The sequence below is a fragment of the Hypomesus nipponensis genome, chromosome 11 (assembly GCF_054491055.1).
Source record: "Hypomesus nipponensis isolate SF chromosome 11, ASM5449105v1, whole genome shotgun sequence".
NCBI classification, from domain to species: domain Eukaryota; kingdom Metazoa; phylum Chordata; class Actinopteri; order Osmeriformes; family Osmeridae; genus Hypomesus; species Hypomesus nipponensis.
This window is the reverse complement of record NC_140371.1, coordinates 11611115-11638551: the sequence shown is the minus strand read 5'-3', so window position 1 is coordinate 11638551 and position 27437 is coordinate 11611115. Positions and strand designations below refer to the sequence as shown.

The window sequence follows — 27437 nt, the reverse complement described above, 5'->3', positions numbered from 1 at the left end:
AAGGAGCCATCCATCCCTGTGTGGAATGGGCTGTCAGGGGGAGGCGTGCAGAGAGGGCGATCAGGGCCTCACTCGACCAGCCCTGGGTCCAACTGCAGAGCACGAGGGATATGAGGGATGAGCTCGCACTTTGGAGAGGAGGATGAAGGTGTGTGTGTGTGTGTGGAGGGTTTCTCTCATCGCGCGTGGACGAGGTGGTTCAACGTGACCGTGTATGCGGTCTTTGCGTGTGTGTGTGTGTGTGTTCCCTCTCCTACGCGCGCGTAAGACTGGGTGGACCCAAAGCTGACCTTTCTCTGTGCGCAGCCTCTTGAAGGAGTCCGTCTTGGAGAGGCCGGGGTCGGAGATGACCTTGGAGCCCAGCTTGACGGTCAGGTCGATGGAGCGGTAGCCCTGGGGCAGCCGCCGGTCGTACAGGAGGGTGAGCAGCTGAGCCAGGGTCATCTCAGCCGGCAGCGGCTGACCTGGAAGAGGGGGGGGAGGGGGGAGAGGAGGAGGAGAGGAATGCATGACAGCTACTGTACACGGGCCCGAGGGGACGTGACCCAGATATCAGCGACGACACGTGCCAAGATGACGCGGACTGCGGGCGGGAAACAGTGCGCCGATGACGCAACAGTTTGAGACCGCCGATCGGTTTGGGTGCTTCTAGTGTTAGGGAGTTCTTGATTCAGTGTGGCAGTGACGAGTACAGGCCGGATTGAGGAGGCGACAGGGGCAGGGTGGAGGGAGCGGCACGTGACACCGTGTCACCCCGGGGCCACGGCTCTAGTGATTGGGGCCCGGCCAAAGGACACACAGGCACGGGGTCAATGAATGGATTGAGACGGAGGTAACAGCTTCATTAAGCAGGCTGGATCGATAGGCTTCCCTTGGTGGAGGAGGGTGGTGTGTGTGTGTGTAGGGGGGGGAAGGATGCATTGGATATGTGTATTTGTGTACCAGGGTTATACAGTCAAATTTGACGCTTTTTGAATAACAGTTATAATCTCACTAGTCAATAGTCTCACTCTATTGCGCGGCAAAAATACATAAATAAATACCACTACATTATGTAGGTATTATAGGCTTTGGTGTGAAATTGGGCCGGCTTAAATATTTCTCAACAGTCCTCTTTGGAGAAATATTTCAGCAGGCTCTCTGCATTTGGCCAGAGGTTTGTGCGCGTGTGTGTGAGAGTGTGTGACAAAGAGTGTGTGTGTGTGTGAGCGTGGGACAGAGTGTGTGTGTGTGTGAGCGTGGGACAGAGGGAAGGAGGACTCCAGAGAGCTGAGCGGAGGTGACAGTGGTGTGCGGGGCCAGTACCTGGGAGCAGCTTGTGGTAGAGGTGGAAGACAGGCACACTGATGGTTTTGGCAGAGGGGTCCACACCTGAGGAGGCGGCCAGCTTGTCGCTCATCACGCGGCCCCTTCGGGAGGGGGGGCGGGGAGGGGTGGACAGCGCTCTCTTGGACTGGGACTTCAAACCTGGACAGACACACACACACACACACACAGAACTCAGTGCACAAATACACTTTTAAACCAAGTTCACACTAAACAGGCCTCTTAGATCCAGGTCAATATTTGCTTTGGAATCCATTTAAATGTCTTGCAACATCCTCTCCTTCCAGCATTATCAAAAGGATTCCATTCAATAAAAGGAGCTTACCCACGTTAATAACTAATGATTCATAGCTATTCATACGTCTAGTGTAAATATTGAACTTATCAGCCCTCTACCATTGGTGCACTGAAGCTGATGAACTAGTTAATTAGCTCTTAGGAACGGCACTTTGAGGGTGATTGGTGGCTACAAGGGATTGGCTGTAGAAATGAGAGCCTGGATACCTGAGGCCACGACGACGCTGTAGTTGTCCTGGAAGCCGCTGTCGGCTTTCATCTTCTCCTTCTCCTCATGGTTCTTTTTCTCCTTGTCCTCCTTCTGCTCGTTGATCAACTTGGCTGTGATGCTGGGGGTGTCTGTGGTGGAGAGATATGTATATATATATAAGAGAGAGAAAGGACAGAGAGAGAGAGAGAGAGAGAGACAGAGACAGAGAGACAGAGACAGAGAGACAGAGACAGAGAGAGAGACAGAGAGACAGAGACAGAGAGAGAGACAGAGACAGAGAGAGAGACAGAGAGAGAGAGAGACAGAGAGAGAGAGAGACAGAGAGAGAGAGAGAGAGAGAGAGAGACAGAGAGAGAGAGAGAGAGACAGAGAGAGAGAGAGAGAGACAGAGAGAGAGAGAGAGAGACAGAGAGAGACAGAGAGAGAGAGAGAGAGAGACAGAGAGAGAGAGAGAAAGAGAGAGACAGAGAGAGACAGAGAGAGAGAGAGAGACAGAGAGAGAGAGAGAGACAGAGAGAGAGAGAGAGACAGAGAGAGAGAGAGAGAGACAGAGAGAGAGACAGAGAGAGACAGAGAGAGACAGAGAGAGACAGAGAGAGACAGAGAGACAGAGACAGAGAGAGAGTGAGCGAGTCAGCGAGAGCGACGGCGCGAGAGAATGACAGGCACAGGGCAAGACGGACAATAGAAAAGGGGGGAGAGGGAGCGTGAGAGACAGTAAAGAACAGAGGGAGGAGAGAAAGCACATTGTCAATGGGAAAAGGAGAGAGGAGACATTCCTCTGGGCTGCTTCTCTCCCCCTGGGGTCTGCGAGCTGCCGGATGCAGTCAGGAAACTATTGATGCTAATTGTCAAAACACATACATACCCCCTTGAGGGCCCGCTGCCTTTTTGAACAACAAGTATTGACATCAAGCCTAATGTATGCGCCAACAGGGCTAAACACATGCCATCAACAGTTAGATCAAGCATATCTATTCCGCCACCCCTTCAGAGATCAGATAAGGCAGCCTTAGTCCGTGGATAATAGAACATGAGCAATTCCGAGGGGCCGTCGCAAGCAAAGATTTCCAGAGGATTCCTGGAAGACTTAACTGTCACAGAGGTGGTTCGGCCAGTGCAACTCCCATCCACCGGCCAACGTCTGACCCCGCCCCTCCCGAGTGAATTTAGTTCGAGAGAGAAGTTATTCATGAGATAGAGCTTGGCTTACAATGAAGGGTTTGATAGAGAAAAATAGCAAGATGCAGTGCGTTCTGGTGACACGTGTTTGTGTCAGAGAGCTTCAGTATCTCCCCCTGCTGGCGCGGTGCAAGTACAGGGGAAGGCTCCGGAAAAGGAGCCCACGCCGCTGCTAACAATGTGAGTAGACGCGCAGCAGTCGACTGGAAAGGTCCATGGTTATGCCCTGGGAGCTGGAGGGGCGGGGGAGGAGGGAACACACTTTACGAAGTGTACCGTGTGCTTGCCTCGTGTGTTCTCAGTGCCTGTACGTGGGTTCCGGAGAGAGAGGGGAATAGAAAGTGTGTGTTTTCGAGATGTGGGCAGAAACGGGAAGGAGGTGGGCGGAGGTGGGACAGGTGAGCTGAGGAAGACATGGAGCTAAAACGGTCTCCGTGCGTGTGTGAGTGCTGTGTGGGCCAGGGAGTGTAGAACTGCTCTGGAGTGTAGAACACACACGCAGGCTCGCTCAACGCTGCTCTGCTGCACGCGTGAGGAGAAGGCAGGGGAGCGCGGGGGCCGGAGGACCCGTGGGGCACAGGACCCTGGGGGCACAGGACCCTGGGGGCACAGGACCCTGGGGGGCGCAAGACCCGTGGGGCACAGGACCCGTGGGGCACAGGACCCGTGGGGCACAGGACCCGTGGGGCGCAGGACCCGTGGGGCACAGGACCCGGGGGGCGCAAGACCCGTGGGGCACAGGACCCTGGGGGCACAGGACCCTGGGGGCGGACCTACCAGATACCCGGTCCAGGACTTCGGCCAGCGTGGTGGAGATGGGCAGGTGGAGGGTGCGGTATTTGTGTCCCGCTCCGTACATGGGGTGCTGGATCACGTGACTCGTGGCGTTGATGCGTCCTTTGTACAGCTGAGGAGGAGGAGGGGGGGGGGGAGAGAGAGAGAGAGATGATAAGACACAGAAGGGTTGACAGACGGAGTCAAGATGGATTAGGAGACATCGATGTCGGGGACGTGAAGAGCACTTCAAGTTACAATAAAAAATAAAAACCTGCAAATGAATGAAGGGACTGTCAATCTCTTCAGTTGAACATGGAAGCTTGCTTAAAGATGACATGGGTTACTCTGACTCCAATGTGACACTCCCCTTCCTCCCTCCCCATCTGCTTTTATCGGAGTTGACAAGACTTCTCATCCGGCATGAATGTTACATGTGCGCTTCAACTGGGGCGACATTTATTGCTCCATCCAACCTCCGAGCGACAGGCTGAGGATCCAGAGCCATGGCCCAGCAGAAGGACCTCGTACTGGGTGGTTCACACACACACACACACACACACACACACACACACACACACACACACACACACACACACACACACACACACACACACACACACACACACACACACACACACACACACACACACACACACACACACACACACACACACACACACACACACACACACACACACACACACACACACACACACACACACACACACGGCTCTGCGACAACGCCATCTTGACGAGAAAGTTGTTTTAATTGACTCAGAACGGAGTCCTTTTGGATAATGGACTAAAGCGAACCCTCCTATCAGAAGAGCTTCACACATCACGCACTTCATCACTGCAACAGTTCGGAAAGCGGAGCTCGCTCTGTTTGTATCAGAAACGTTTAGTGGCATTTGATTCACGTGACAAGCAGAAATGTCAAGTTTCCTCCAGCCAGATACAGATCAGATGGACATGAGGGTTAAATATCAAAGTGCAGATGTTATTATTTCAACACTGATGCACTCAAGTCTCTGGAAAGGTCGGTTATATACTGTAAAAAAAAAAAAAAAGACGTGACAAGAGTCCAACTAACTTGATCATTGTTGGATACGAGTCGGTCTTCAAGTCGACGCTTTTTTTCATCACCAAGGAATAGGCCCGCCCCCCCCCCCCCCCTTACAAAACATGTCCTGGCTGTGGGTCTCGCAATTCATGCATGAAAGGGATCGTGTGTAAACACCCACCATTGAATATCCAGCCCGCAAATAACAGATGATTTCATCATAAACTATCATTATCGTCGCATAAAAGGTATCCAGCCCTCAATCCCAAGTCAACGGATCATCTTCCTGTCTGGCGAGATGGAGTGTTTTCCTGGCATGCCCAGCGACAATCATCCTTCAGCTTGCCCGCAAATTGACCCTCACCCCAGCACGCGGCTGTTTATGAATAATAAGAATACAAACACATTAAAAGGCTGTGCAGGGAGTAATGACGACGACGAGATGACTGGCGAAGTTCAAATGGAATTCGCTTTGGGGACAGATGAAACCAATTTCTCTCCTTTAGCGTCATGTCTGTCATGTCTCCCTAAATCCTTCCCTTGACAGCCAATCCTTGGAGGAGTGTGAATTATAGGGTATTAACATTAGGAGGGGGAACACGATGTGCTCGAGTCCAGTGCGAGGAGGTGACACGCGCACGCCTGTGAGTGTGTGTTCGTTTATTCACATTACTCTGATGCTGCCCCCTTGTGGCCACCAGGGTTTATTACACTATAAACATGGTCAGGATAAGAGCCTGAAAACTCTCGTTTGGTAACCGCCTCCTAAGATGTGGACCCCCTCTAGCAAAACCACCAGTGTGCCCGTCTTCCACATCTGCCACGAGCTGTAAGCCATCCTGCCACAACAGACCCGACAAGGGCCAACTCAAGCAGGCCCTTGACCCACGCCCCGACAGGAAGAGAAGCCATGTTTGACCCACCGGACACGGCGACTGCAGGAAGACGGTGACCTTCTCGTCCTCCAGCATGAGCTGCAGGAAGAGCCTGCGGATGAAGCCGGAGATGTTGCCGGAGACGGGCACGTTCCCTCGCTGGGGGGCCGACTGGAAGAGCTCGCACAGCACCTGCAGGGAGCGAGGGGGGAGGAAGAGAGGGGTTAGGCCGCTCCTCTGGGATTCCGACAGCACGATAAGAAGGCAGAGCGGGCCCCATCCGCCAGCCGTCTGACGGCGGGGGAGTGGGGGGGGAGAGGCTCCACACCTGGGCCATGAGTCTCTGGTTGCTGGGGTGGCAGGAGATGCACTGCAGGAAGAAGGCCACCGTGGCGTTCTCCAGGGCCGTCCTCTGCTGCGTGGTCAGGCCCCCGCTGCGCATGGCCGACGCCAGCGAGTAGCGCGAGCCCGAGGGCTGCGGCGGGGCCGGGGCGCAGCACGCGCCGCTGGGGCCCGCCGCCTGGGCTCCTCCCCCGGAGGCCGAGGCGTGGCCGGCGGCGGCGCCGGAGTGGCACAGGAGGAAGAGCAGGGCCGTCCACAGGGGGTTGACCTCGGGGCCCCCCAGCCAGTCCTTCATGGCGTGGCTGTTCCCCACCTCGGTCAGGAAACGCAGGACGGGCGCCGCTAGCTCCGGGGACAGGGGCGCTCTGGCCTGCGAGGAGGAGGAGGAGTGATGGAGGTGCTGCTGGTGGTGCTGGTGGTGGTGGTGCCTCCGCTCGGCCTGGGCGGCGGGCAGGGGCAGGTCGGCGCTGGCCAGGAGGCCGCAGCAGAGGCCGGCCAGGCTGCGCACCAGCAGCGACGGCAGCCCCGAGTCCAGGAGTTGCTCGATGGCCCCCGGCGACTGGGAGGCGGCGGCCAGCGTGGCCAGCTGCGACTCGGACAGGCTGACGGGCGGCCGCGCGTGCTTGGAGTCGTCGGTGAGGCCGGCGGCCGAGGCGGCGGCGGCCGAGGCGGTGGCGCTGAGGTCGTGCTGCTTCTTGCCGTCGTCGGTCATGGACAGGCGGTGGCGCTGGGCCTGGGAGTGGGCGGCGGCCGGCGCCGCCACGATGCCCATCCAGGACATGAGCAGGGAGAAGTAGCCTGGGTGGATGTGGCACATGGAGCACAGCAGGCTGTCCACGGCCTTCTTCAACACCATGGTGCAGGGCAGCGACATGGACCAGTTGTACAGCAGTCTGCGGAAGGAACAGCCACACGGAGGTTTGTCACGGCTTCTTTTCGCAGTGACACAAAACAAGACGGTGATCTCATCTTCAAAAGAACAACAATAAATTAATACGACGATCCCTCTATTGAATCGTGTCTTTATGAGTGAATCAGCCCTTTGCGGGCTCCCCGGAAGCGAAAGGCGGCACCTATCATGATTCTCACTTTGTACATATGAATACTTCATGAGAGTATTTTTACATGAGGGATCACAAAGTAGACATGCACCACCCCTGTTTGCACAGTATGCCAGCAGAAAGCACAGCAATCAGAGAGAGGCCCCGTCGACATCCTACAAGGAACAAACGATCATCCGGCGGAAAACGGCGGCGAGAGAAGAGAAAACGCTCTTCAAAACGCGGATACTTCCGAGCAACAAAAGCCTTGTTCTTTTTCTCCAGGGGAGGACAAAGTGTTGCCACGGCGCCAGGCGGAGTACCGCGTGACTACCCGAGGGGGGGGGGGGGGGGCACCGCAAAAGCGGCCGCGTGCCTACGCCTCGGGGGGGGTCTCCGTTCGGGGGAACGCTACTCACTCAAAGAGCTCCCTGTTGAGCAGCACCGGGAGGTCGTAGTCCACCGGCAGCTCGTAGCTGTGCCACAAGATGGCCGCCACGCAGTGGAGGTGGGAGGGGGAGGGCATGAGGAGGCCGTACTCCCGCGACGAGGAGGAGGAGGACGAGGAGGAGCTGGGGCCCGTGTAGCCCACGGGGCTGCATCTCTTGTGGGCCGCGACTCTGGACGAGTCGTGGACCCACTGGAGGAGGGCTTGGATCCTGGAGGGGACACAACCATCACGGATGAATCGCCTCTGGGTTTATGGATCAAGTTAGACATTTTGGGGGCTGTGACTGCCCTTTGATAAAGGGTGCCACTCTAGCTATGAATTGTATGAACAAATCACATCAGTGTGTCAGTTAAAGTACATAAGATCTCCACAACACAAAGAGGGCACAATTTAAAGGGTTGATCATAACTCCCCGATACTCTCTCTGCGCCTGGTTAGCAAAACCCAAGAGGATCCATCTTTCAGTTTACAATCCTTGACCATAGATGCAAGCAGTAGGCCTGTAGGAGAGGGGGGGGGGGGGGCTGGGGTGTACCTGTCCTTGGTCCCGGGGTCCTGGGTGGTTCCCAGCTGGTAGAGAATGTCGATGGTGGAGTCTGAGGAGAGGCCGTTGAGTCTTCCAAACAGCAGAGGGCTGTTCAGGTCTGGAGCGGAGACAGACACGACCAGTCAAGCGCAGCACATCCAGGAACATGAACGAGCAGCAGACCCAGAACAGCGCCAACCTCACCCTTACAACGTGACCCCGTTACCCAAACGAATAAAACCCAGCACAACGGTTACGGAACTAACGTATGTCCCCCATATCTACAGCATCCGCAAAATGACCCCCAAATGTCAAAACAAACACGGCGACACGGCATGCCCCCCCCCCAAACCCCCAGGGGCGCCGTGCGCGCGCGTTCGCGCCGCCTGGCTACGTACTGGTGGGGTCGGTGCCCGAGGCGGCGCAGTTCCTCAGCAGGATGTCGATGAGCTTGAGGCCGATGCGCGTGGACTGCAGGCCGATCTTCACCAGCACGGCCTCGATGTTGGGCGAGTGCATGCCGCAGTAGGGCGACATGAGCAGGGCGGCGCACGTCTGCAGCAGGTTGGCGGTGGGCGCCGCCGCGCTGGCCATGGTGGCCTCCAGGTCGCTGACGTGGGTCAGGCAGTGGTGGAGGAGGCGGAGCCAGCCGATACTGGAGGGAGGCGGGGGAGACGACAGAGTACATCCATAGGAAATGAGTGACGTCATAGTTAGAACTGCATTAATTAGGACGAGGGGGAAAAACATGACAGAAGCTCCAACACTCTTTCCCCTCTAGGAGGCTGGCAGGCTGAGAGGCTGGCAGGCTGGGGTTACCTGGTTTTGGAGACCTGGTCCTCGGAGGGCAGGAAGGGGTTGTTGACCGTGGCCGAGGAGGTGTTCCCGAAGGCGGTGAGGCCCAGCAGCTTGATCTGGGACAGGCCCAGGGTGCTGGCGTCCCGGGGCCGGTGCAGGCGCAGGCAGACGGCCGACGCCACCTCCGCCTTCACCAGCTGGATCTTGATGTAGGTGAGGCCGCTGGTGATGACCGGCGTGGAGAGGGGCAGCATGTTCACCCCGTCGGCGCTGATCTCCACCGACACGGAGGACGGACAGGCTGGGAGGGGGGGGGAAAAAACACAATTAGCAGGAGAAGAAGAAGTGGAATTACAAGTTTGAGCGTTCATGTTGTGCATTTTAGCAGTTTTATAACGGCAGTCTCCCGAGGAAAGTAATCTTTGTTTTCTTCTTCTTCTTCTTTCGACTAAATTGGATTTGCCAATAGAGTTATGCCCGTGTAGAACAAGGACCGGGCAGGGTTGCTCTCTCGTAATTGAGGGGAAAGGGAACAAACAAGATGCAAAGAATGTCAAAATCCACCTTGCACCCTTATTTCCACTCAAGGACACGCATCTCATTGACTTGGGGATATCTGGGAACGAGTGAGTTGGGAACACAGAGAACAGCACGGAGGGTGTTGGGAAGCCTGTCGACAGGGGGGGGGGGGGGTGGTGGAACAGGCTGACAGAGGGCCGCTCGGGGGGCGGGGACTCACTGGCGAGCGAGGCCAGGTGGGGCTGGATGTGGAGCTCCTTCAGCAGCACGGCGGCGGGGAGGTGGATGGTGAGGTCACACCACGCCTCCTCGGGCAGGAAGATGTAGGACCAGGCGGCCGAGCGGGCGCGGCGGTGAGGGGGCGTGGCCTGGAGCAGGACCTCGGCGGGCTGGGCGGTGGGGCTGCTGGAGGTGATGGTGCCTGGGACGGGGACAGACGGGACGGAGCGTCGGAACGAGGGATGAAGGAAACACATGTGATGCTTACGTTTCACAGAGTTACGTATGAATACTTTTCAGAGGCGCTTCAAATATATAGGAGGGAATACCTAAACACAACCAGTCTGGTCCTATAACGGCATATTGACATTTCAATTTGACCCAAAGCGAGGTACAAATACAATGTTGTATGGCTACGGAAGCTTCTAGAACAGAGAGGCAGCGTGGTGCGCGGCAGACGTACCCAAAGGAGCAAAGTTGTGGAGCCCCTCTGCGTTGTCCGGCTCGGAGGCCAGCACGCGGGCCTTGAGGCTGCCGTCCGCCGCCTTGCCCGGCCCCGAGTCCAGGAACTTCATGATGGTGGACACCATGCTGCGGGCCGTGTTCACGATGGCCCTCGTGCTGGTCACCATGTTGTTACAGATCAGCTGCACCCCACCTGGAAGAACACACACACACACCTTTGATTGTTGGGCCTGAGTTTCACAAATGCATGAATCAAAAGTTGTTTCTTTTTTATTTCGCCATTAAACTGTGTGTGTGTGTGTGTTACCCATGTCATGGAAGGCCTTGAGCGCCTCGCTGGTGTCGAGCACCCGGAGGATGAACCAGAGCAGCGGCTCAGACAGCTGGCAGGTGGACAGGGAGCCCTGGGAGGGAACAGGTGGAGCGTTAGACCTCACCAGACACACCACCATCTACGAACACTGTACCAACACCAAGGTCGGTCCCACGACGCGACGTCACTTATCCTACGCACAAACTGCGCCGACAGACAACAAGTACCCAAACCGATGTTACCCGAGGTGAAAACGTTGGTATACGGCTATTCTCAGAAGGAAAAAAACATCCTCCAATCGACCTATTCCTTTGGCAGACACTTCTATCCGAAAGGACAACTACAAATGTGCATATATGGAGTGCACCAGATAATCACAGACTAGTAGAACACCAGTTCTAAAACTGCTTGTTCCCATCCTTGATTGTGATTGGCTATATCGCATTCCATGCTGTTGTAAAATCCAGCATATCCTTACAAGTTGTCCTCATAACATTCCATATTACTGCGCAACGAATATTTCAAATAAAAAAAACACTGCAAAGGTGTCCATCTGGCTGTTGCGGGCAACGATTTATGTAAGAACTATAGTTTGTAGTGGCGGAAGAATGACAGTTTATTATTAAACTAATTAGTTTTTAATCGTTTTTATTTATGAAACCATATCAAATATTTGTAGTAGCAGTTTTAGAAAAGCAATAAGCCCCGCGAGTCCGTGTTTTGTCCGCTTCGCGTCGTGCCTAACAACTCCCCTTACCTGTTCTAAAATTAGCGCAAGCCTCTAGGGGATTATTGCTTAATTCTACCAGTCTTCCAGTACCTGTCTGCCCATGTAGCCACAGGCCATGTAGGTGAGGATGGGCTGCAGCATGACTTGCACGGAGGTGGCCCTCTTGCTGAGGGTGGTGAGGATGGTGAAGAGGCCGTCCCCGACGGAGATGGCGTCCAGGCCGCCGTGGAAGTTCTCGTGCTTGGTGAGGTGGAGTCCACTGGCACCTGGAGGGACGGAAGGGTCATCGATCGAGTCGGAAGCGGTAGATGAGCATTTTTTTGTTTTTTTTGTTGCCGATGAGATATGTAGCGGTGTGCTCTCCAGGAGAGACGTTTGTGGAGCAGGCTACGCGTCAACGAAAGCCCATCGAAAAGAAAAAAAAAACGCTCTTACAATGACACGGGAGAGAGAGAGAAGGATACTCAAACGGACCAAAGTGGGATCAAAAGTACCCACCTATGATCATAGCCATGGCACTGCTATTACACTGACCCAGGGCAGACAGGATCTGACTCATGATCTGCTGATTGGCCAGGACCAGGTCCGCCACGCCCGCCGCCGGTCCCTGATGGGCTGCGGAGCCTCCGGCCGGCGCCTCCTTGCTGCCGCACACCTTCTCCTCGTCCGAGACGCTGCTGTCGGCCGCCCCGCTGCCCGGCGGCGGCAGGCGCCCGCTGAACTCGCGGTCGCCCGACAGCGGCAGCTGCACCAGGGCGTTGACCAGCTTGAGCAGGTCAAACATCAGCTGGTCCCGGGTGGTCTCGCCGCACACGGCCTTGGCGTCGCCCGGGCGGATGATGTTGGCGAAGAGGCCGCCGAAGCAGGCGCGGGCGCCCACCGTGCTGTCGGAGCCGCTGCGCGACACCACCTTGTCGGAGCAGGTGATGTAGTGGTGCACCAGGAAGGTGACGGACTCGATGACGGAGGAGATGGTGCTGACGGACACCACCTCGAAGTTCTGCTCCAGGGTGAACTCCAGCAGCTTGACCTGGGCGTCCAGAGGACCCTGGCCGGACTGGAAGGGCCCCCTGTGGGAGCACAGGAGGAAGGGAGGGGAAAAGGTGAGGAGAGGAGAGAAGTAAGGAACTCCTAAAAAAAAAGCCCTAAAGCATTCATTTGTATATAAACACCCTCATATTTGGGGGGATTTATTCATATTTAAAAAATAAAAATAAAAAAATACAGAAAGATCCAGAAACAAGATGGTGGCTCACCCGTACCTCTCTGTGGACAGGATGTGCATGAGCTTGAGCAGGAACTCGCTGAACATGTGGGGGCAGGTGGAGGAGAGGTGCACCTGGAGGCGGGTGAGGAACTCCTGCATGGCCTGCGTGGCCGTGGGCCCCACCTGGGAGCTGTGCTGGCTGGTGCCGTGGGGGTTGCTGCCCGACAGGAAGCGCACCAGCACGTGCACCAGCGTGGAGTCCGACACCATCTGCTGGGCCGTGCTCTCGTGGACGCTGGCCATGCCGTTGCTGGCGGCTGGGGGGGTGGGTGGGACGCACGAGGGTATAGTTAGCACACATACGGTGAGGACGGACAAAAACTGGCACTGACAGTTTTTTCCAAAGTTGAGAAATACGAATAAAACTCTTTTTTGTTTCAACCCCACAGCTTTCTAAACATTGTTAGCCTCATAAGATGCCCCCCCTCCCAGTGTGTGTGACCCTAGTTGGGGAGATGAACCTACCACAGGGAGGCATGTTGGTCATGAGGGTGAGGGAGTGCAGCACCAGACACCAGGTCCTCAGGGAGGTGTTGGGGTACCAAGCCAGCACCGTCAGGAAACTGCTGATGGAAGCTAGAGGGACACAACCACAAAGAGAGAGTCAACCAAAACTAACGAAAAACATTGGCTTCAAAACTGACACCTCCATGAGGTACAACACAGGCAGGTAAGAAAACAGGTGATGGGGAAGTGGAGAAAAAAAACGGCGGGAAAATCCCGAGGCGTGTGCGGCTCTCACCTTGGTTGAGCGGAATGGTGGGCACCCTGCTGGCGTTGAACAAGAAGATGTCGGAGCCGCTCTCCTCGCTGCCCCCGGAGCAGGAGTTGAGGCTGAGGGTGAGCCACAGCTGCAGCAGAGACTCCAGCTGCAACACGGAGAACCACACAGAGAACCACACAGTCAGCGCCACACAGAGAACCACCCAGTGGGCACCACACACACAAGCTGTCTGAAACACCCTACTGTGGGCAAGGCGAGGCTGCTAGCGCCCTCTTGTACACAGACAAGGATGACCGTTAAATGACCTCTAGCCTGGTCGTTTATCACTTAACAAACACTTTTTTTTTAAGACAATAACCTCATCCTAAACACAGTGTGTTACCTCCGCGGTCATCATCATTTCCCTGCGGAAGGTGAGGCTGCTTGCGATGACAAGCAGCTCGTCAACCCCGAGCAGAGAGCAGGGACTGAGAGCCTGGGCTGTGCCGCTGCTGCTTACCTGGACGTGATGCACCTGCAGCATGGAGAAGAGCTTGTTGAAGCAGGCGCTCAGCATGGGGATGGACGAGGCCTGCACCATCAGGCAGCTGGCTGGGGGGGAGCCGTGGAGCCCCCGCAGCAGGGAATCATCTGTCCCGTTGGAGGCCTGGGAAACTGGGGCGGGGGGGGGGGGGGGGGGGGTTACATCGTTACCACAGGCGTTTGCTGTGTAAGCGGAGGGTTAGTGACGTCGAGTCGCCGTCAAAGTCGTCATTTAGGCTTTACCCTGGTGAAACGAGTTGACTCGAGCCACGAATCATGTCGGTCAAAAGTCATCATCCGTGTCTTATCCTCATGAGTGTGCAGTCGCGTCAGCGCATGCCATCATTACAGCTCGAGAAAAGGTCCTGCGTGTTTGTTAAACGCAGCGTGTACTCGACGTGTGCGTGCGGGACGTGGCCTCGTGTGTGAGGTGCGTGAGCGGGCGGGCGGGCACCTGCAGGGGAGCTGGACGTGAGCGCCTGCAGGATGGAGTCGGCCTCCAGCGTGGCCATCATCTTCAGCATGAGCTCAGCCTGCTGTTCCAGACCCACCTCCAGACGGGCGTCCAACGCTGGAGGAGGGAGGGAGGGAACATATTTCCAGGTGCATCCTTCCAACATTGTCCTATCATATCTAGAGCGAGAGCCGCGACTTTAGTCGTGCCATCATCCTGAGGATGTATGCACCGTCGCGAGCCCTTTGTGCGGGACTCTGGGAGGTGGTGTGTGTGTGTGTAGGGGAGCGGGGTCCCTCCTCACCTTGGGACACGGAGAGACTCTGCGTGCCGGGCTTCTCCACAGCGGCCGGCGGCTTGGACACGGGGATCCCCACCCCCCCGATGTAGGGGTTGTAGCCGTACGTGCCGTAGTCAGCGCCCCAGTAGTCGTACCAGGTGCTGCTGATAGGCTGCGAGGGGGGAGGGAGGGGGGGGGGGGGGGGAGAGGAGGTCGAGAGACGGAAACGCAAATGCAGTCATTCCTCTCGGGTATCACGGCCCCCCCCCCGTCGTGCGCAAGGAGGCGCGCACGCACACACTCCCCACGTCCATGCAGTGCTACCACTGGGAATACACAGGGGAGACGGACACATGCCAACGCAGCCCTGCTCCGGGTCACGTGTGTGACTGCACTCATTCACATGCGGAGGACGCGGTTCTTTCCCGGGGGAGGGGGAAGAGAAAGTTTGAGAGTGTGCCCCACGTTCTGAAACAAGTCACGCTCACTCTCGACATTCGATTGAGTTTACGGCAAGGTGCCATGGCCTGAAACAAGGTTCCAGTGGGTTCTGCGACTTATGGTCTTCGCGGCCTTTTGATTGTGCGGCGGCCGGAGACTGTGGGTGAGGACGTTCTAGCTACAGAACTGCCTTGACCAGCTGTGCAGCTGTGGGGGTGGGCTATGTCAATGCTAAACTCAATACAAATGTAAGAGACCTAAGCACAGGAGGACAGAGAGAGAGAGACAGAGACAGAGAGAGAGAGAGACAGAGAGACAGAGAGACAGAGAGACAGAGAGACAGAGAGACAGAGAGAGAGAGAGAGAGAGAGAGAGAGAGAGAGAGGACAAGACTGAGAACGAGAGAACAAATGAAAGAGAGAGAGTATCAGAGAGAAAGAGAATGAACTAAAGGAGAAAGAGAAGGGACATAGGACAGTAATACACGAGTGAAGACGTGCGGCGGCCGTACCTTAAAGACTTTGGCGGCGAGCGGATCTTTTTCCAAATCAATATCTAAAGGATCAATATCAACATCCATGAGGTCTTGTAGCAAGTCAAAGTCTATGTCTTTATCTTTTTCCAAAGATGACAGAGGTGGAGCACCTTTGAATAATGAAAACAGCTTTAATATTGCCAAGCAAGCACACTAAAACCAGCAAACTCACTGAGGCCTCATTTAGGAAGTTACTGGGCAATTTTAAGGCCGATCAAAACATTTATTTTTTGCCTTCGAGGGGGAGACGAGACAATGGACCCTCTTGTGCCTTTTGCTAGTCGGCAAGGCCTGGCAAGTTTTGTCCCCTCCCTATTTTTTCATCAGATCAAGTTAGGCTTAAAGACAGCCCCAAAGTCAGCCAATGTCTGCCATATCTCACACATTCACAGTGAGTGATGTCACATCTTGACAATAAAACTCCAACCTAGACAATCACTAGGTTTCTAAATAAATGGCAAGATGTCTTCATTGTTTGAGCTCCCCCTCCAATGTCAACAGAATCAATCCTTATATTAGGCATTTAAAAAAACAGTGACTGGATAAGAATTCAACTGGTTGGCAAAGCTTTCAGCATCCTTCTTATAAAAAAAAAAGTAAAAAAAACATTCAGAATCTCAGCACCATAACTCATCCATAAATAAACACAGGAGAGAACACAACATGGGGCAAAAAATTAAGGGGAGGAGAAAAAGGAAAACAATTTAAAACACAAATGCATCTGTCGTGTTTCTCCAAAAGGCAACATAGAAACAGAAGTGTGTGCAGGAGTGTGTGTGATGCGTGTGTGTGTGTGTGTGTGTGTCTGCGTGTGTGGGGAAAGTGTGCTGGGGTGGGGTGGGTCACGGGCAGGGCCTACCAACGCACTTTGGAAAACAGAGGTCCCGAGTGTACCTGCGATGATATCGGGCCCCAGGGCATCGTCCATGGTCTCCACCAGGGGGACGGCCTGGGGCTGGGGCATGGCGTCGTCCGAGTCGGCGCCCGCCGAGGACGACGAGGCCCCCGCCTCCTCGGCCAGCGCCCCCTCGTCCATCCCCTCCAGAGAGCCCGGCGACAGCAGCTCCCCTGGGAGGAGACACGCGCGGTCACGAGAGGCCGTAGGAGACGACAAGCTTGACTGCGTGGACGGTGGAGGCCGTCGCGGGGGGGGGGGGGGGGGGGGAAGAGCGCCGCCTACCTGCCAGGATGTCCTGCAGCATGCAGGTGAGGGAGTACTGGGCCCAGGCGCCCCCCCAGGAGATGTCCCCCCGGTTGAAGTCGGTCCCCACCAGCAGGAGCAGCAGGCGCTCCAGCTGCTGCTCCGACACCACCTCGCACAGGTGGATGGTGGGCCGCGTGGCGTTGGCTATCCGGGCCAAGACCTTCACACACACACACACACACACACACAGCGAGACACACACACACACACACACACACACAATTGAGTGCCAGAGCCATACAAACACAATCAAATAATGAACACGACCACCTCCCTAAACACAAGTCACACAAGTCCGCCACGACCAAGAGCTTTGACGCCAAAACCAAAACACCCCACTCGCCACTTCGGACGTCGAGGTCGAGCGGGCGGGTGGGGCGCGCTGACCTTGCAGACGAAGAGCAGCAGGTCGGCGTGGCAGGTGAAGTCCATGGAGAGCAGGAAGAGGGCCAGCTTCTGCACCACGGAGATGCAGCGCTCGTGGGCCAGCGTGAAGGGGAGGGGCTCCACCTCGGGGGCCTCCTTGGCCGCCGCCGCCTCCGTGTCCAGGGTGGAGCGGGGCCACTCGGCCGTGCGCCGCAGACGGATCAGGTCCTTGAAGTGCTGCGTGGGCGGAGGGGAGGGTGGGTATGTGTGTGTGTGTGTGTGTTGGGGTAGGTGTGTGTGTGTGTGTGTGGGGGGGGGGTAGGTGTGTGTGTGTGTGTGTGTGTGGGGGGGGGTGGGGGTAGGTGTGTGTGTGTGGGGGGGAGGGTGGGTATGAAGGACAGGGGACGTGGGAGGGGGGGACAGACATTAGGAAGGCCTGTCGATGTCTCCTCCCGAAGCCCCTACAGACACAAGCTCATCTGTGGCTTTTGGGGAAACGCCACCCTTGGAAGGACCAGGGGCGTTCATTCACATCAAACACATGTCGTCATAATATTAATGAGAAGGAGAAGAAGAAGACGAAGACGGAGGAGGAGGAAATGTATAGAGTCAAATCAAGTCGTCTTTTACTGAGTTGGCGTCGCCGAGGTCCGCAGCGTGGGGTGTCCTCACCTTGGATGTGGCCTGCTTGAGCTTGGCCTGCTCCACCAGCAGCTTGTAGGACGAGCCCTTGTTGCTCTGGATCTTCTCCTTCTCGATCTGCTCCACCAGAGCTTTCTGTTTCGCTTTCAATAGATTTAACTGCTGCAATGAAAAAGAGGGATGATTAAATACACGCACCGGGGGGGGCGGGCGGGCTCGTTTCAAGCAGTGCCTTTGCGGCGGCGTCGTCGTTAACGGAGGGACGACATCCAATACAAATATATTGAAAAAAGGACAAACTATTTTTGAGTTTGTGTTCGATGTTGTTTATGGGGGTATTAAAAGGCAATTGCGGACTGACGTTTAAGGTGCGGACAAGTGAAGGGAGGGTGGACGGAAACTAGGATGAAGATGAGCCAACTTCACTATATAGATAACATATATTAAAGCACAGCAAAAAAAAAAAAAAGAAAAGGAACTGTATAGTTAAGCAAGACTTTGCCAGGGCTATAAGTGCTGACAAAAAAAATGCATACTACCCGCTTGACCGACCTTCAATAAAACATCCATCCAGATCAAACCAGACCACGTGCAAAAAAATCGGGGTGGTTGAGACGGAGCGCTGGAATGGGACACAGTTACCTGTTTGTGGTGGACCAGCTGCTTGCGGATCTTGCGCGAGTAGAGGCGGTCCAGACTGCTGTTGCCCTTGGTGGACCTGCTGGAGCTCTGGGACTGGAGACTGTTGTTGATGAAGCTCCACTGGCTCCCTGTGTTCAGTGGTGGGGGGGGTCGAGGGGAGAGATATGTCAACGTGGTGGTCTTATCATCCGTCGCCAAGACGTATCCAACAGTATGAAACCAGTCTATTCCATGCTGCAGGGACTGTTTTGCGTGCTGTATTTCTCATGGTCTGTGTAAAATGTACCTTCTTGTTATGTATGAACTGTGTATTGTAACTTGTTCCTTTGCAGTAACCACTTAATACTGCTGCTCAGTGTGGCGCCCCGCGGCAGTGTGGCGCCCTACAGCAGTGTGGCGCCCTACAGCAGTGTGGCGCCCTGCAGCAGTGTGGCGCCCTGCAGCAGTGTGGCGCCCTACAGCAGTGTGGCGCCCTGCAGCAGTGTGGCGCCCTACAGCAGTGTGGCGCCCTACAGCAGTGTGGCGCCCTGCAGCAGTGTGGCGCCCTGCAGCAGTGTGGCGCCCTACAGCAGTGTGGCGCCCTACAGCAGTGTGGCGCCCTACAGCAGTGTGGCGCCCTGCAGCAGTGTGGCGCCCTGCAGCAGTGTGGCGCCCTGCAGCAGTGTGGCGCCCTGCAGCAGTGTGGCGCCCTGCAGCAGTGTGGCGCCCTGCAGCAGTGTGGCGCCCTGCAGCAGTGTGGCGCCCTACAGCAGTGTGGCGCCCTACAGCAGTGTGGCGCCCTACAGCAGTGTGGCGCCCTGCAGCAGTGTGGCGCCCTGCAGCAGTGTGGCGCCCTGCAGCAGTGTGGCGCCCTACAGCAGTGTGGTGCCCTGCAGCAGTGTGGCGCCCTAGAGCAGTGTGGTGCCCTACAGCAGTGTGGCGCCCTACAGCAGTGTGGCGCCCTACAGCAGTGTGGCGCCCTACAGCAGTGTGGCGCCCTACAGCAGTGTGGCGCCCTGCAGCAGGGAGCTGGACTGCAGCAGCCATGTTACCTGTGAAGGTCCTCTCTCGGTCTTTCCCCCCCAGGTGCTTCTTCCCTGCCGAGGCCTCGTCCTCCACGCTGGCCACGTAGTCCAGCAGCCGGGACACCAGCATCACCACCCAGCTGATCATGGGGATGTCCAGCACGCCTGAGAGAGAGACACACACACGTCAATACAGACGCACAGCCACACGTGCCGGTCAAACACAAACGACGCGCCACCAGTGTCTGGAATGACGTCCCTCCCCATCCTAACCCCCTCCTCCGGACCTGCCCTACCTTCGGTCCGGCGCTGGGCGGCCGCCAGGGGCTGCTGCAGCGGGGAGAGCAGGCTGTCCAGCAGGTTGAGGAGGCCCTCCAGCACCCCACTGTTACTCAGGGACCTCTGGCCGATGCAGGACAGGAGCATGAACACCCTGGAGGGAGGGAGAGCGAGCGAGCAAGAGAGATAGAGAGAGAGCGAGAGAGAGCGAGCGAGCAAGAGAGATAGAGAGAGAGCGAGAGAGAGCGAGAGAGAGCGAGAGAGAGCGAGAGAGAGCGAGAGAGAGCGAATTGGGGTCAATCTCCACAACACAACACTAACTGTCAGACGTACTGCATGTGCTCACAACATAGAGGTATAAATGGACTAAATGCTTCTACTAAGTTTATGTGTGTGTGTGTGTGGGGGGGGGGGATCTCATGAGTTGACCAAATACAAGGGGCCGTATCCAGGCGTATTTAGACTGTCGAATGCTGAGGTGCGGAGAGAGCGCGCCCCCGGCTTGCCCGGGCGGTGGCTTACCTGTCCTGGGGGAAGATGAGCAGCTGCTCAGAGTTGTAGAGCTCCTGCAGCACGTTGGAGAGGAACTGGCCCCACCAGCGCTCGCCCCCGCACAGCTGCACCAGCAGCAGGCCGGCGTGCAGGCGGATCTTGGGCGTGCCGCTGATGCACAGGTGCTTGAAGAGCTCCTCGCAGGCCTGGGCGTGGAACGTGCTCTGGAGCACCGAGGGCACCGAGTGGCCTGTGGAGGGGGGAGGAGGCGACATGGATTTAGAAGTGGAACAAATGAAAAGGCGAGAGGGGGAGTTAGAGTCTGAAACGCGACAAACGCGCTTATTATTCGAGGCTGGTAAAACAGAAAGTAGTTCTGCCGCCAAGGCCGAAGAACACTTTCAATGTGACGCAGTGGGGAAAACATGTCAAATCAAGTTAAGACAAAGCGAATTCGTTCAATCCCAATCAACGTGCAATTGGCGAAGCTTGTCAGGCGGTTTGGAAAACCTCCTTGGTCCTCCACAGTCATTAGGAGTACGGCGCCTCCGCAAAGGAGCTCATTACACAAAGACCCCCTTCCTCGGTGGAGAAGGGCGCCATTGAAATTCACGAGCGTCAGGGACGGTGTTGGACGTAGGACAGCGCCAGGAGCACTGGGATTCAGCTTTATTCTCTCTGACGCTTGAAGGGTATTGAAACAGTGTGCGTGTTTGTTTGTGTGTGTGTGTGTATGTGTGGTGGAAAACGCCGATAAGACAGACAAGCATGCCTCTGTGACGGAAGTCGAAAAGAACCCCTGGAATGACTTCAGCAAAGCGCTTCAGAGTGACCGTCTCGCGTGCCACCTCCCCACAGGTCCCCACTGCCCTTGCCCCTCCCCCCCCCCTCACCATTGGACGAGTGCAGCAGGCTGAGCAGCGTGTCCAGCAGGTAGCGGATGATGGTGCGCAGCTGCTCGGTGGACGAGTTGTGGATGAGCTGGCGCGGGTCGTAGGGCTCGGGCAGCAGCATGCGGCCCGCCCCCAGGGACACGCGCAGCCTCTGGACGGCGTGGTGCGCCAGGTTGAGCTGCAGCTGCAGCTGGATGCAGTCCTGGTAGGCGGAGAAGACGCGCGAGTCCTCCTCCACCGCCTTGTCGGGCTTGCGCAGGAAGTACTGGGCGTTGTTGGCGCTGTTGAGGGGCGGCAGGTCGATGTTCTGCAGGAGGGTCTCCAGGCGGTGGCACGCCAGGTTGTACCTGAGGTCGGGGGAGAAGGGCGGGCGAGAGGGAGTCATGCATTGAGTCAGGTGAGAGGGAGAGATTCTGTGTTGTCTGTGCTCACACTTGGCTTCTTACAACTCTGAGTGAGACTCGGGAAATAGGAAGCCAAACAATTTGAGTTTCGATTACTATTTAACAAGGTGCGTGTCCAGAACAGCCAAACGTGCCACCATATCTTTAGCCTTAGCCTTAAGGGCTAACTTTTCCATCTGACAAACAGTCTCAACATAAAATGGAACATGAAATAAAATCCAATCAGTAGCGAGATAGACCTTTGTAATATGGCAAGCCGAAGGCTACACATGAGCAGGAATGGCTTTGCAGATTTGAATATGTAATATTGTATCTCATATTAAAGACTATATGGGGGAAAACTCGGGGGATTCTTATTCAGTAATTACGAGATATTTAATGTGTGACCGTTTCTCATTTCGAGTCTGGTTTAACGATCTGGAGACACGAAGACCGCTCTCCAGGGAGAGGAGGGAGAAGTTAAATGTGCCGTGGCGTGGCGCCGTGCCGCGAACCGAGGCGCGTGCTCGTACCTGCACTGGATGTCCTCCTGCAGGGCCACCATCATGGCCAGGTGCTGGTCCACGTCCGGCTGGCTGGCCGCGTCGCTCTCTCCCCTCAGCGGGTCGTGCATCAGCTTCAGCTCGCTCTCCCAGGGCAGGATGTAGGTGTGGCCGTAGTAGAAGCCCAGCGGGATCTTGGCCCGGGCGTTGGTGCTGCCGTAGCGTCCAATCACGGTGATCTGGTGGTGAGCGAGGCGAGGGGATGGGTTAGCGTTGGGGCGTGGCTCCCTTGATGACCCGCCTCTATTAATAGACCTGCTTACTGCCCTAACCTTAGCCGACCCCCCCAAAAAAAGTGCCTTCGTTCAACAAGACAAACTCAATGAATCCTATCTTCACATATTTTCTCTTGTTCGGATGAGATGCTGTTGCAAAAAAAAGAGAGGGAAAAAAAGGGGGCGGAGCCGGCCACCCTGCCACGCACCTTCATGAACCTGCAGACAGGGGGCGGCAGCAGGTCGTGCAGGATGAGGGAGTGGGTGCTGATGTCCGTGGCCACCACCAGCCGGCGGCCGTCCACCTCCTCGCCCAGCGTCCAGATGTCGATGGACAGGGAGGCCAGGTCCCCGCAGGTGGGGATCAGGGCGTCGGTCAGCAGAACGGGGCGGCCGAAGTCCAGGGTCACAAAACGACGTGCTCCTGGGACGAACGGGTAGAGGCATGTTAAATCAGTCCGTACGGACGCTGGTCGGGAGAGGTGGAAATACACCTGGTCGTCTACCAACCGCACTGGGGTTTAAAAATTATTGTTTATGTCGCTTTCTCGGAAGGCAATGGTATGGGCGCGGAAATGAAAGCAATTACGCTTTGGGCATGTGCAAGAGTGCTCAGGGTTCTGGCCAGAGGGTGAGGACGAACAGGAACCTGAACTGCAGAACGGGAAGACATTTAGGAAGCGACGCTGATTGTAGCAGGAGGAGGTTTGAGGAGACATGAAGGCAGCTGGCTCTTACCAGAGTGCATGCGCTCGATGATGATGGACTGGTGTGGGGGAGGCTGGAGGAAGTGCGAGGCCTGGGAGATGGCCAAGGCCAGGCCACTGCCCATGGGGTTCTGGGACAAACAACAAGAAACAGTTAGCTGCTGCCTAAATACTACATGAGAAAGGCCATGAGTGTCAAATGAACCGGGCTGTTTGGCTCAATCCGTAATGCGCTGCATCACACTTTATCAGTATAATTACTAGGGGTGGGGAAAAGATCGATTCGCATTTGAATAGCGATTCAGTCTTCTAGCGATTCATATTGATTTACAAATGTCCAAAATCATTTTATTTTCTTTTTTCTTCTTTTTTTTAACAATGAGTTTACTAAACTGCCATGCAAAACAATACATTTCAAGGTTTTGATGCATTGGGAATTTTTTCCCTAACGCTTGACTGCCTGTCCCAGTCAAATAGCAACAAGTGACAATGGAAACTGGAATCAAATGTAAACATATACTGAATCGAAATTTGATTAAAAAATAATAATAATCGCGAATCAATTTTTTATCGAATCGTGACCCCAAGAAACGATTCCAATCAAATCGTGAGGTACCAAAAGATTCCCACCCTTACTAATTTCATAGAATGTTCTGGTAATAGACTATGTGTTGTACAATGCTCATTATACAAAGTGCCTCACACACCGGTTTGGCTTTCTGGCTGTTCTTGTGCGCGGCCAGGTTGACGGGCGGAGGGTCGATCATGGAGCCGGGGAACAGGTGGGCCAGCTCGGCGCTGAACGCCGCCGACACCGCCTCGTTGGGCGGGGTGAGGGGCGGGGTCATGAAGAGGGGCGTGGTCTTGGGCGTCGGCGGGATGACGTCGGAGGGGTGGATGAAGAAGCCGGGCGCGGACGAGGGGTTGGAAGGCACAGAGTTGTGGATGGGGCCCACGCCGGAGGCGGCTGCCGCTGCTGAGGTGGTCTGGTGCAGCTTTGCCTCCAGCTTGGCCTTCTGTTCCCAACACACCAGAGGATTACTACTAGGCTAGCGACAGTGCACGCTGTGCAACGCCAACACAACTTTCAACATCCTTTATCCTTAACGCAACACCACTCAACCATAAAGAGTCCTAGAAGCGTATTCAGTAGCTACAAAAACAAGGGTCTGGGATAAGACAATAGAAGAATGGGGAATAGAAACAGAATAGCCCCCGTTGAATTAATTTCATGAACTACCGTGTATGTGTGAGAACGTGCGTGCTGAGTACCAGGGTCAGAGTGTGTGTGTGTGTGTGTGTGTGAAGGTGCATGCTGTGTACCAGGGTCACAAAGAGTGTGTGTGTGTGCGTGTAGGTGCATGCTGTGTACCAGGGTTAGGGAGTGTGTGTGTGTGTGTGTGTGCTGTGTACCGGGATCAGGGAGTGGGTGTGTGCGTGTGTGTGTAAGCTGTGTACCGGGATCAGGGAGTGGGTGTGTGTGTGTGTGTGTGTGTGTGTGTGTGTGTGAAGGTGCATGCTGTGTACCAGGGTCAGGGAGTGGGTGTGTGTGTGTGTGAAGGTGCATGCTGTGTACCAGGGTCAGGGAGTGGGTGTGTGTGTGTGTGAAGGTGCATGCTGTGTACCAGGGTCAGGGAGTGGGTGTGTGTGTGTGTGTGTATGCTGTGTACCGGGGTCAGGGAGTGTGTGTGTGTGTGTGTGTGTATGCTGTGTACCGGGGTCAGGGAGTGGGTGTGTGTGTGTGTGTGTATGCTGTGTACCGGGGTCAGGGAGTGGGTGTCGGTGCTGGAGTCCCTGACCTGCTGTTGCAGCTTGAGCAGCTGCTGCTGTTTCTCCTGCAGCACCTGCAGCTGCTGCTCTGCAGACACCATGGCGTGGGAGAGCGACTGCAGCGCCACCTGCGCCGCCGAGCTCAGCGCCGTCGACGCCTCGCCCACCGTGCCCGCCGACAGGCCTCCGACCGCTGGGGTCACCCCAAACGTGCTCACTGCAGGGGGAGGGGTTAAGGTCAGTCAGGTCAGACTGGTGGGTGGTGTTGGACTGTGAACCGTTACTGGTACCATACAGAGGTTCAGATTTGTTAGCACCGGCGCTATACTGGATTTTAGAAAAAAACGACGGTACTTGGTGTCAAAACAGGCTGTGGAACAGAAGTGATTGAAACTACTCTGTGTCTTAAAGACATGCATCAGTACATGTTGGTAGTGTGACTACACTGCTGGTGGTGAACACTTGTTAGGCTGAGGCTGGGCGGAGGTATGGACATGTGACGGGAGGGAGGTACCTGTGAACATGCTGGCGTCGTCCCTCTCCACCCTGGTGCCGTCGCTGGTGGAGATGCAGCTGAAGTGCAGAGGCTCCACCTCCAGCAGGCCCGTCAGGGCGGTGAAGCTGCCCTCGGCCGCCGCACAGCTGCTCACCTTGCCGTTCCCTACGATGCACACACACACGCCCAATGTTGCTTTCAGCCACAGACTCACAACGGAGGGTCAAAGACCATTCGCAGCCCAGTCTTGTTCGATCCAAATTTAGGTTTTTGGACAGAAATACATAGCTAGCCCAACTACGGTGACGACCAAGTTTCGATGGTTACAATACTGGAAATACGGGCATTCGGAAACACAGTGGGATGGGTATAAAGACGTATTCTCATCACTACACGGGGGGATGTGTGTGCGTGTGCGCAGACCTGAGAGGATGTCGGACAGGTCGATCTCGTCAGACTGGACCCCGATGCTGCTGTTGAAGGCGTTCTTACAGGAGGAGCCGCTGACCTCCAGGTCAAACAGCACAGGGTCAAACGGGGAACTGTACAGGCCATATCTGGGGAAGACAGACAGACAGACACACGTTCAGCTGACCTGAAAGTATGCTTCTCTCTGATGTTAGGTAAAACGTAAAACTAGAGAGCTCGCAAATAGTTTTATAACCCATTATTTTCTATAGCGGGTAAACACAGTTGTTGGTCCTGGTGCCCACCTGGTCTGCAGCAGGGCCTCCAGGGGGGTGAGGCGGTCCTGCAGTTGCCGGGAGACGGCGGTGAGGAGAGAGGCGCAGGCCGTGCTGCAGCCCGCCAGGTCTTCATCCTTCACGTAGTTCAGCAGCACAAAGTACCAAAACACTGACCCTGAGGGGAGGCAAGAGGACACACACAGAGAGAGAGGGAGAGAGATATAGAGGGAGAGGGAGAGGGAGAGAGAGAGGGGGGGAGAGAGAGAGGGAGAGAGAGGGGGCGAGACAAACAGAGGGCGAGAGAGATAGAGGGGGAGAGAGATAGAGGGGGAGAGAGGGAGATGTGAGTCCATTTGGCTTCTTAAGAGTGCAATAGCACTTCTTTACAATCTACTGAAAGATCCTCACAAAGAGCTACTCGATGAAAGCTGAAAGGGGTTCAGGTAACCCAGTCACTCACCACCTGTAGCTGCTGCAGGCAAGTAAGGCATATTGTCCAGCAGGGCCTTCAGCAGACCCATTCCAAAACCCTGCTGACTCGGGTCTCCTTTCCCATTGCTGCGGGGGCGGAAACCAGTTACATCAGTCACGCAAACACGGCCGTACAAAAGTCACGCAATTTCGAAATGGACGGTTTCGAGATGGTTGTGGCCTCGTGTGAAGTTACTCACCTAATACAAAGTGCAAGAAAGCGGGCGCATTTGTGGGCTATGCTCCTTCCAGCCTCAAAGAAGCACACACGCACGATGTCTGTCAGTCTCTTCCTTGTTTTCGTCAACAAACCGTCTTTTCCTTCTCTCAGGCTGTGAAGACAAGAAAAAAAAAAAAAAAAACTTAATACAAGCCAAATGAAAAAGTATCTTTAATTAGTCACTGAATTTGTGAAAAATAGTACTTTAGAGTGGCGCGGTGGCGGATAGCAGCCTGTTACGACAGCTCCAGCCGTCTTTCATTTATCTGTCTTAAATTTTACTTGTTTAAGTAAAAGAACAAAATCCTTTGTTGTTTTAGTGTTCTATTTATCCCTTGTATTATTTTTACTTTATCATCTCCATCTTTCTTTTAGCTGCTGTAAGACCAAAACGGATCTGCAATGAAGTGCTAGCTTATCTCATCTTAATATAAATCCACCGGTGCAAGCATTAAATCAATGTGTAAACAAACAGTCTTACATTTAAAAGCCTTTACAACCAAAGTCTGCAATAACGATGTGTGATCCAGTCCCCCTCCCAGCTCCCTCTCTGGCCCCACGATGTGTGATCCAGTCCCCCTCCCTGGCCCCACGATGTGTGATCCAGTCCCCCTCCCAGCTCCCTCCCTGGCCCCACGATGTGTGATCCAGTCCCCCTCCCAGCTCCCTCCCTGGCCCCACGATGTGTGATCCAGTCCCCCTGCCTGCTCCCTTCCTAGCCCCACGGTGTGATCCAGTCCCCCTCCCTGGCCCCACGATGTGTGATCCAGTCCCCCTCCCTGCTCCCTCCCTGGCCCCACCTGCAGGGTCCATTAGAGTAGACCCCCGCCAGCCAGCACAGGATGTCCAGGATGAGGCTCTGGGCGTGCTCCGTTCCCGGCCCCTCCTCCGCCCGCTTACACAGGCCACTCAGCAGCTTCTCATGGAAGTCCAGGAACTGCAGCATGGCACAGCGCTGGACTCTGGAGGAGAGGAGAGGGGAGGAGAGGAGACAGTTAAGGAGACGACTGGGAGGTCAAGTCTCCCTGCTGATAGGGTGATCTTCAT

General features: G+C 55.5%; 1 protein-coding gene across 18 annotated transcripts in view; it reads right to left on the bottom strand.

Annotated features, from left to right (window-relative positions):
• Positions 1 to 27437, bottom strand: part of birc6 (baculoviral IAP repeat containing 6) — a 96606-nt gene that overhangs the window by 50476 nt on the left and 18693 nt on the right. For 4 of the 18 annotated variants that reach the window (XM_084667048.1, XM_084667053.1, XM_084667049.1 and 1 more), the window contains exons 18-59: positions 27191 to 27352; positions 26371 to 26502; positions 26160 to 26257; positions 25727 to 25874; positions 25437 to 25570; positions 25032 to 25178; positions 24547 to 24734; positions 23455 to 23763; positions 22779 to 22878; positions 22250 to 22464; positions 21796 to 22004; positions 20880 to 21226; positions 20017 to 20236; positions 19512 to 19648; positions 19243 to 19380; positions 18212 to 18339; positions 17600 to 17731; positions 16949 to 17164; positions 16538 to 16721; positions 16252 to 16425; positions 15334 to 15467; positions 14406 to 14553; positions 14102 to 14218; positions 13625 to 13779; positions 13144 to 13270; positions 12867 to 12977; positions 12397 to 12658; positions 11633 to 12204; positions 11225 to 11400; positions 10399 to 10495; positions 10090 to 10284; positions 9628 to 9828; positions 8910 to 9189; positions 8489 to 8745; positions 8100 to 8208; positions 7533 to 7772; positions 6060 to 6966; positions 5780 to 5923; positions 3794 to 3923; positions 1831 to 1962; positions 1306 to 1467; positions 291 to 464 (exon numbers count right to left, since the gene is read on the bottom strand). In XM_084667048.1, the coding sequence (XP_084523174.1) occupies positions 291 to 464; positions 1306 to 1467; positions 1831 to 1962; positions 3794 to 3923; positions 5780 to 5923; positions 6060 to 6966; positions 7533 to 7772; positions 8100 to 8208; positions 8489 to 8745; positions 8910 to 9189; positions 9628 to 9828; positions 10090 to 10284; positions 10399 to 10495; positions 11225 to 11400; positions 11633 to 12204; positions 12397 to 12658; positions 12867 to 12977; positions 13144 to 13270; positions 13625 to 13779; positions 14102 to 14218; positions 14406 to 14553; positions 15334 to 15467; positions 16252 to 16425; positions 16538 to 16721; positions 16949 to 17164; positions 17600 to 17731; positions 18212 to 18339; positions 19243 to 19380; positions 19512 to 19648; positions 20017 to 20236; positions 20880 to 21226; positions 21796 to 22004; positions 22250 to 22464; positions 22779 to 22878; positions 23455 to 23763; positions 24547 to 24734; positions 25032 to 25178; positions 25437 to 25570; positions 25727 to 25874; positions 26160 to 26257; positions 26371 to 26502; positions 27191 to 27352 (8348 nt within the window). Of the gene's footprint in view, positions 1 to 290; positions 465 to 1305; positions 1468 to 1830; positions 1963 to 3793; positions 3924 to 5779; positions 5924 to 6059; positions 6967 to 7532; positions 7773 to 8099; positions 8209 to 8488; positions 8746 to 8909; positions 9190 to 9627; positions 9829 to 10089; positions 10285 to 10398; positions 10496 to 11224; positions 11401 to 11632; positions 12205 to 12390; positions 12659 to 12866; positions 12978 to 13143; positions 13271 to 13624; positions 13780 to 14101; positions 14219 to 14405; positions 14554 to 15333; positions 15468 to 16224; positions 16426 to 16537; positions 16722 to 16948; positions 17165 to 17557; positions 17732 to 18211; positions 18340 to 19242; positions 19381 to 19511; positions 19649 to 20016; positions 20237 to 20879; positions 21227 to 21795; positions 22005 to 22249; positions 22465 to 22778; positions 22879 to 23454; positions 23764 to 24546; positions 24735 to 25031; positions 25179 to 25436; positions 25571 to 25726; positions 25875 to 26159; positions 26258 to 26370; positions 26503 to 27190; positions 27353 to 27437 lie in introns of all 18 variants that reach the window. The other 14 variants (XM_084667036.1, XM_084667047.1, XM_084667042.1 and 11 more) reach the window with 11 other exon arrangements.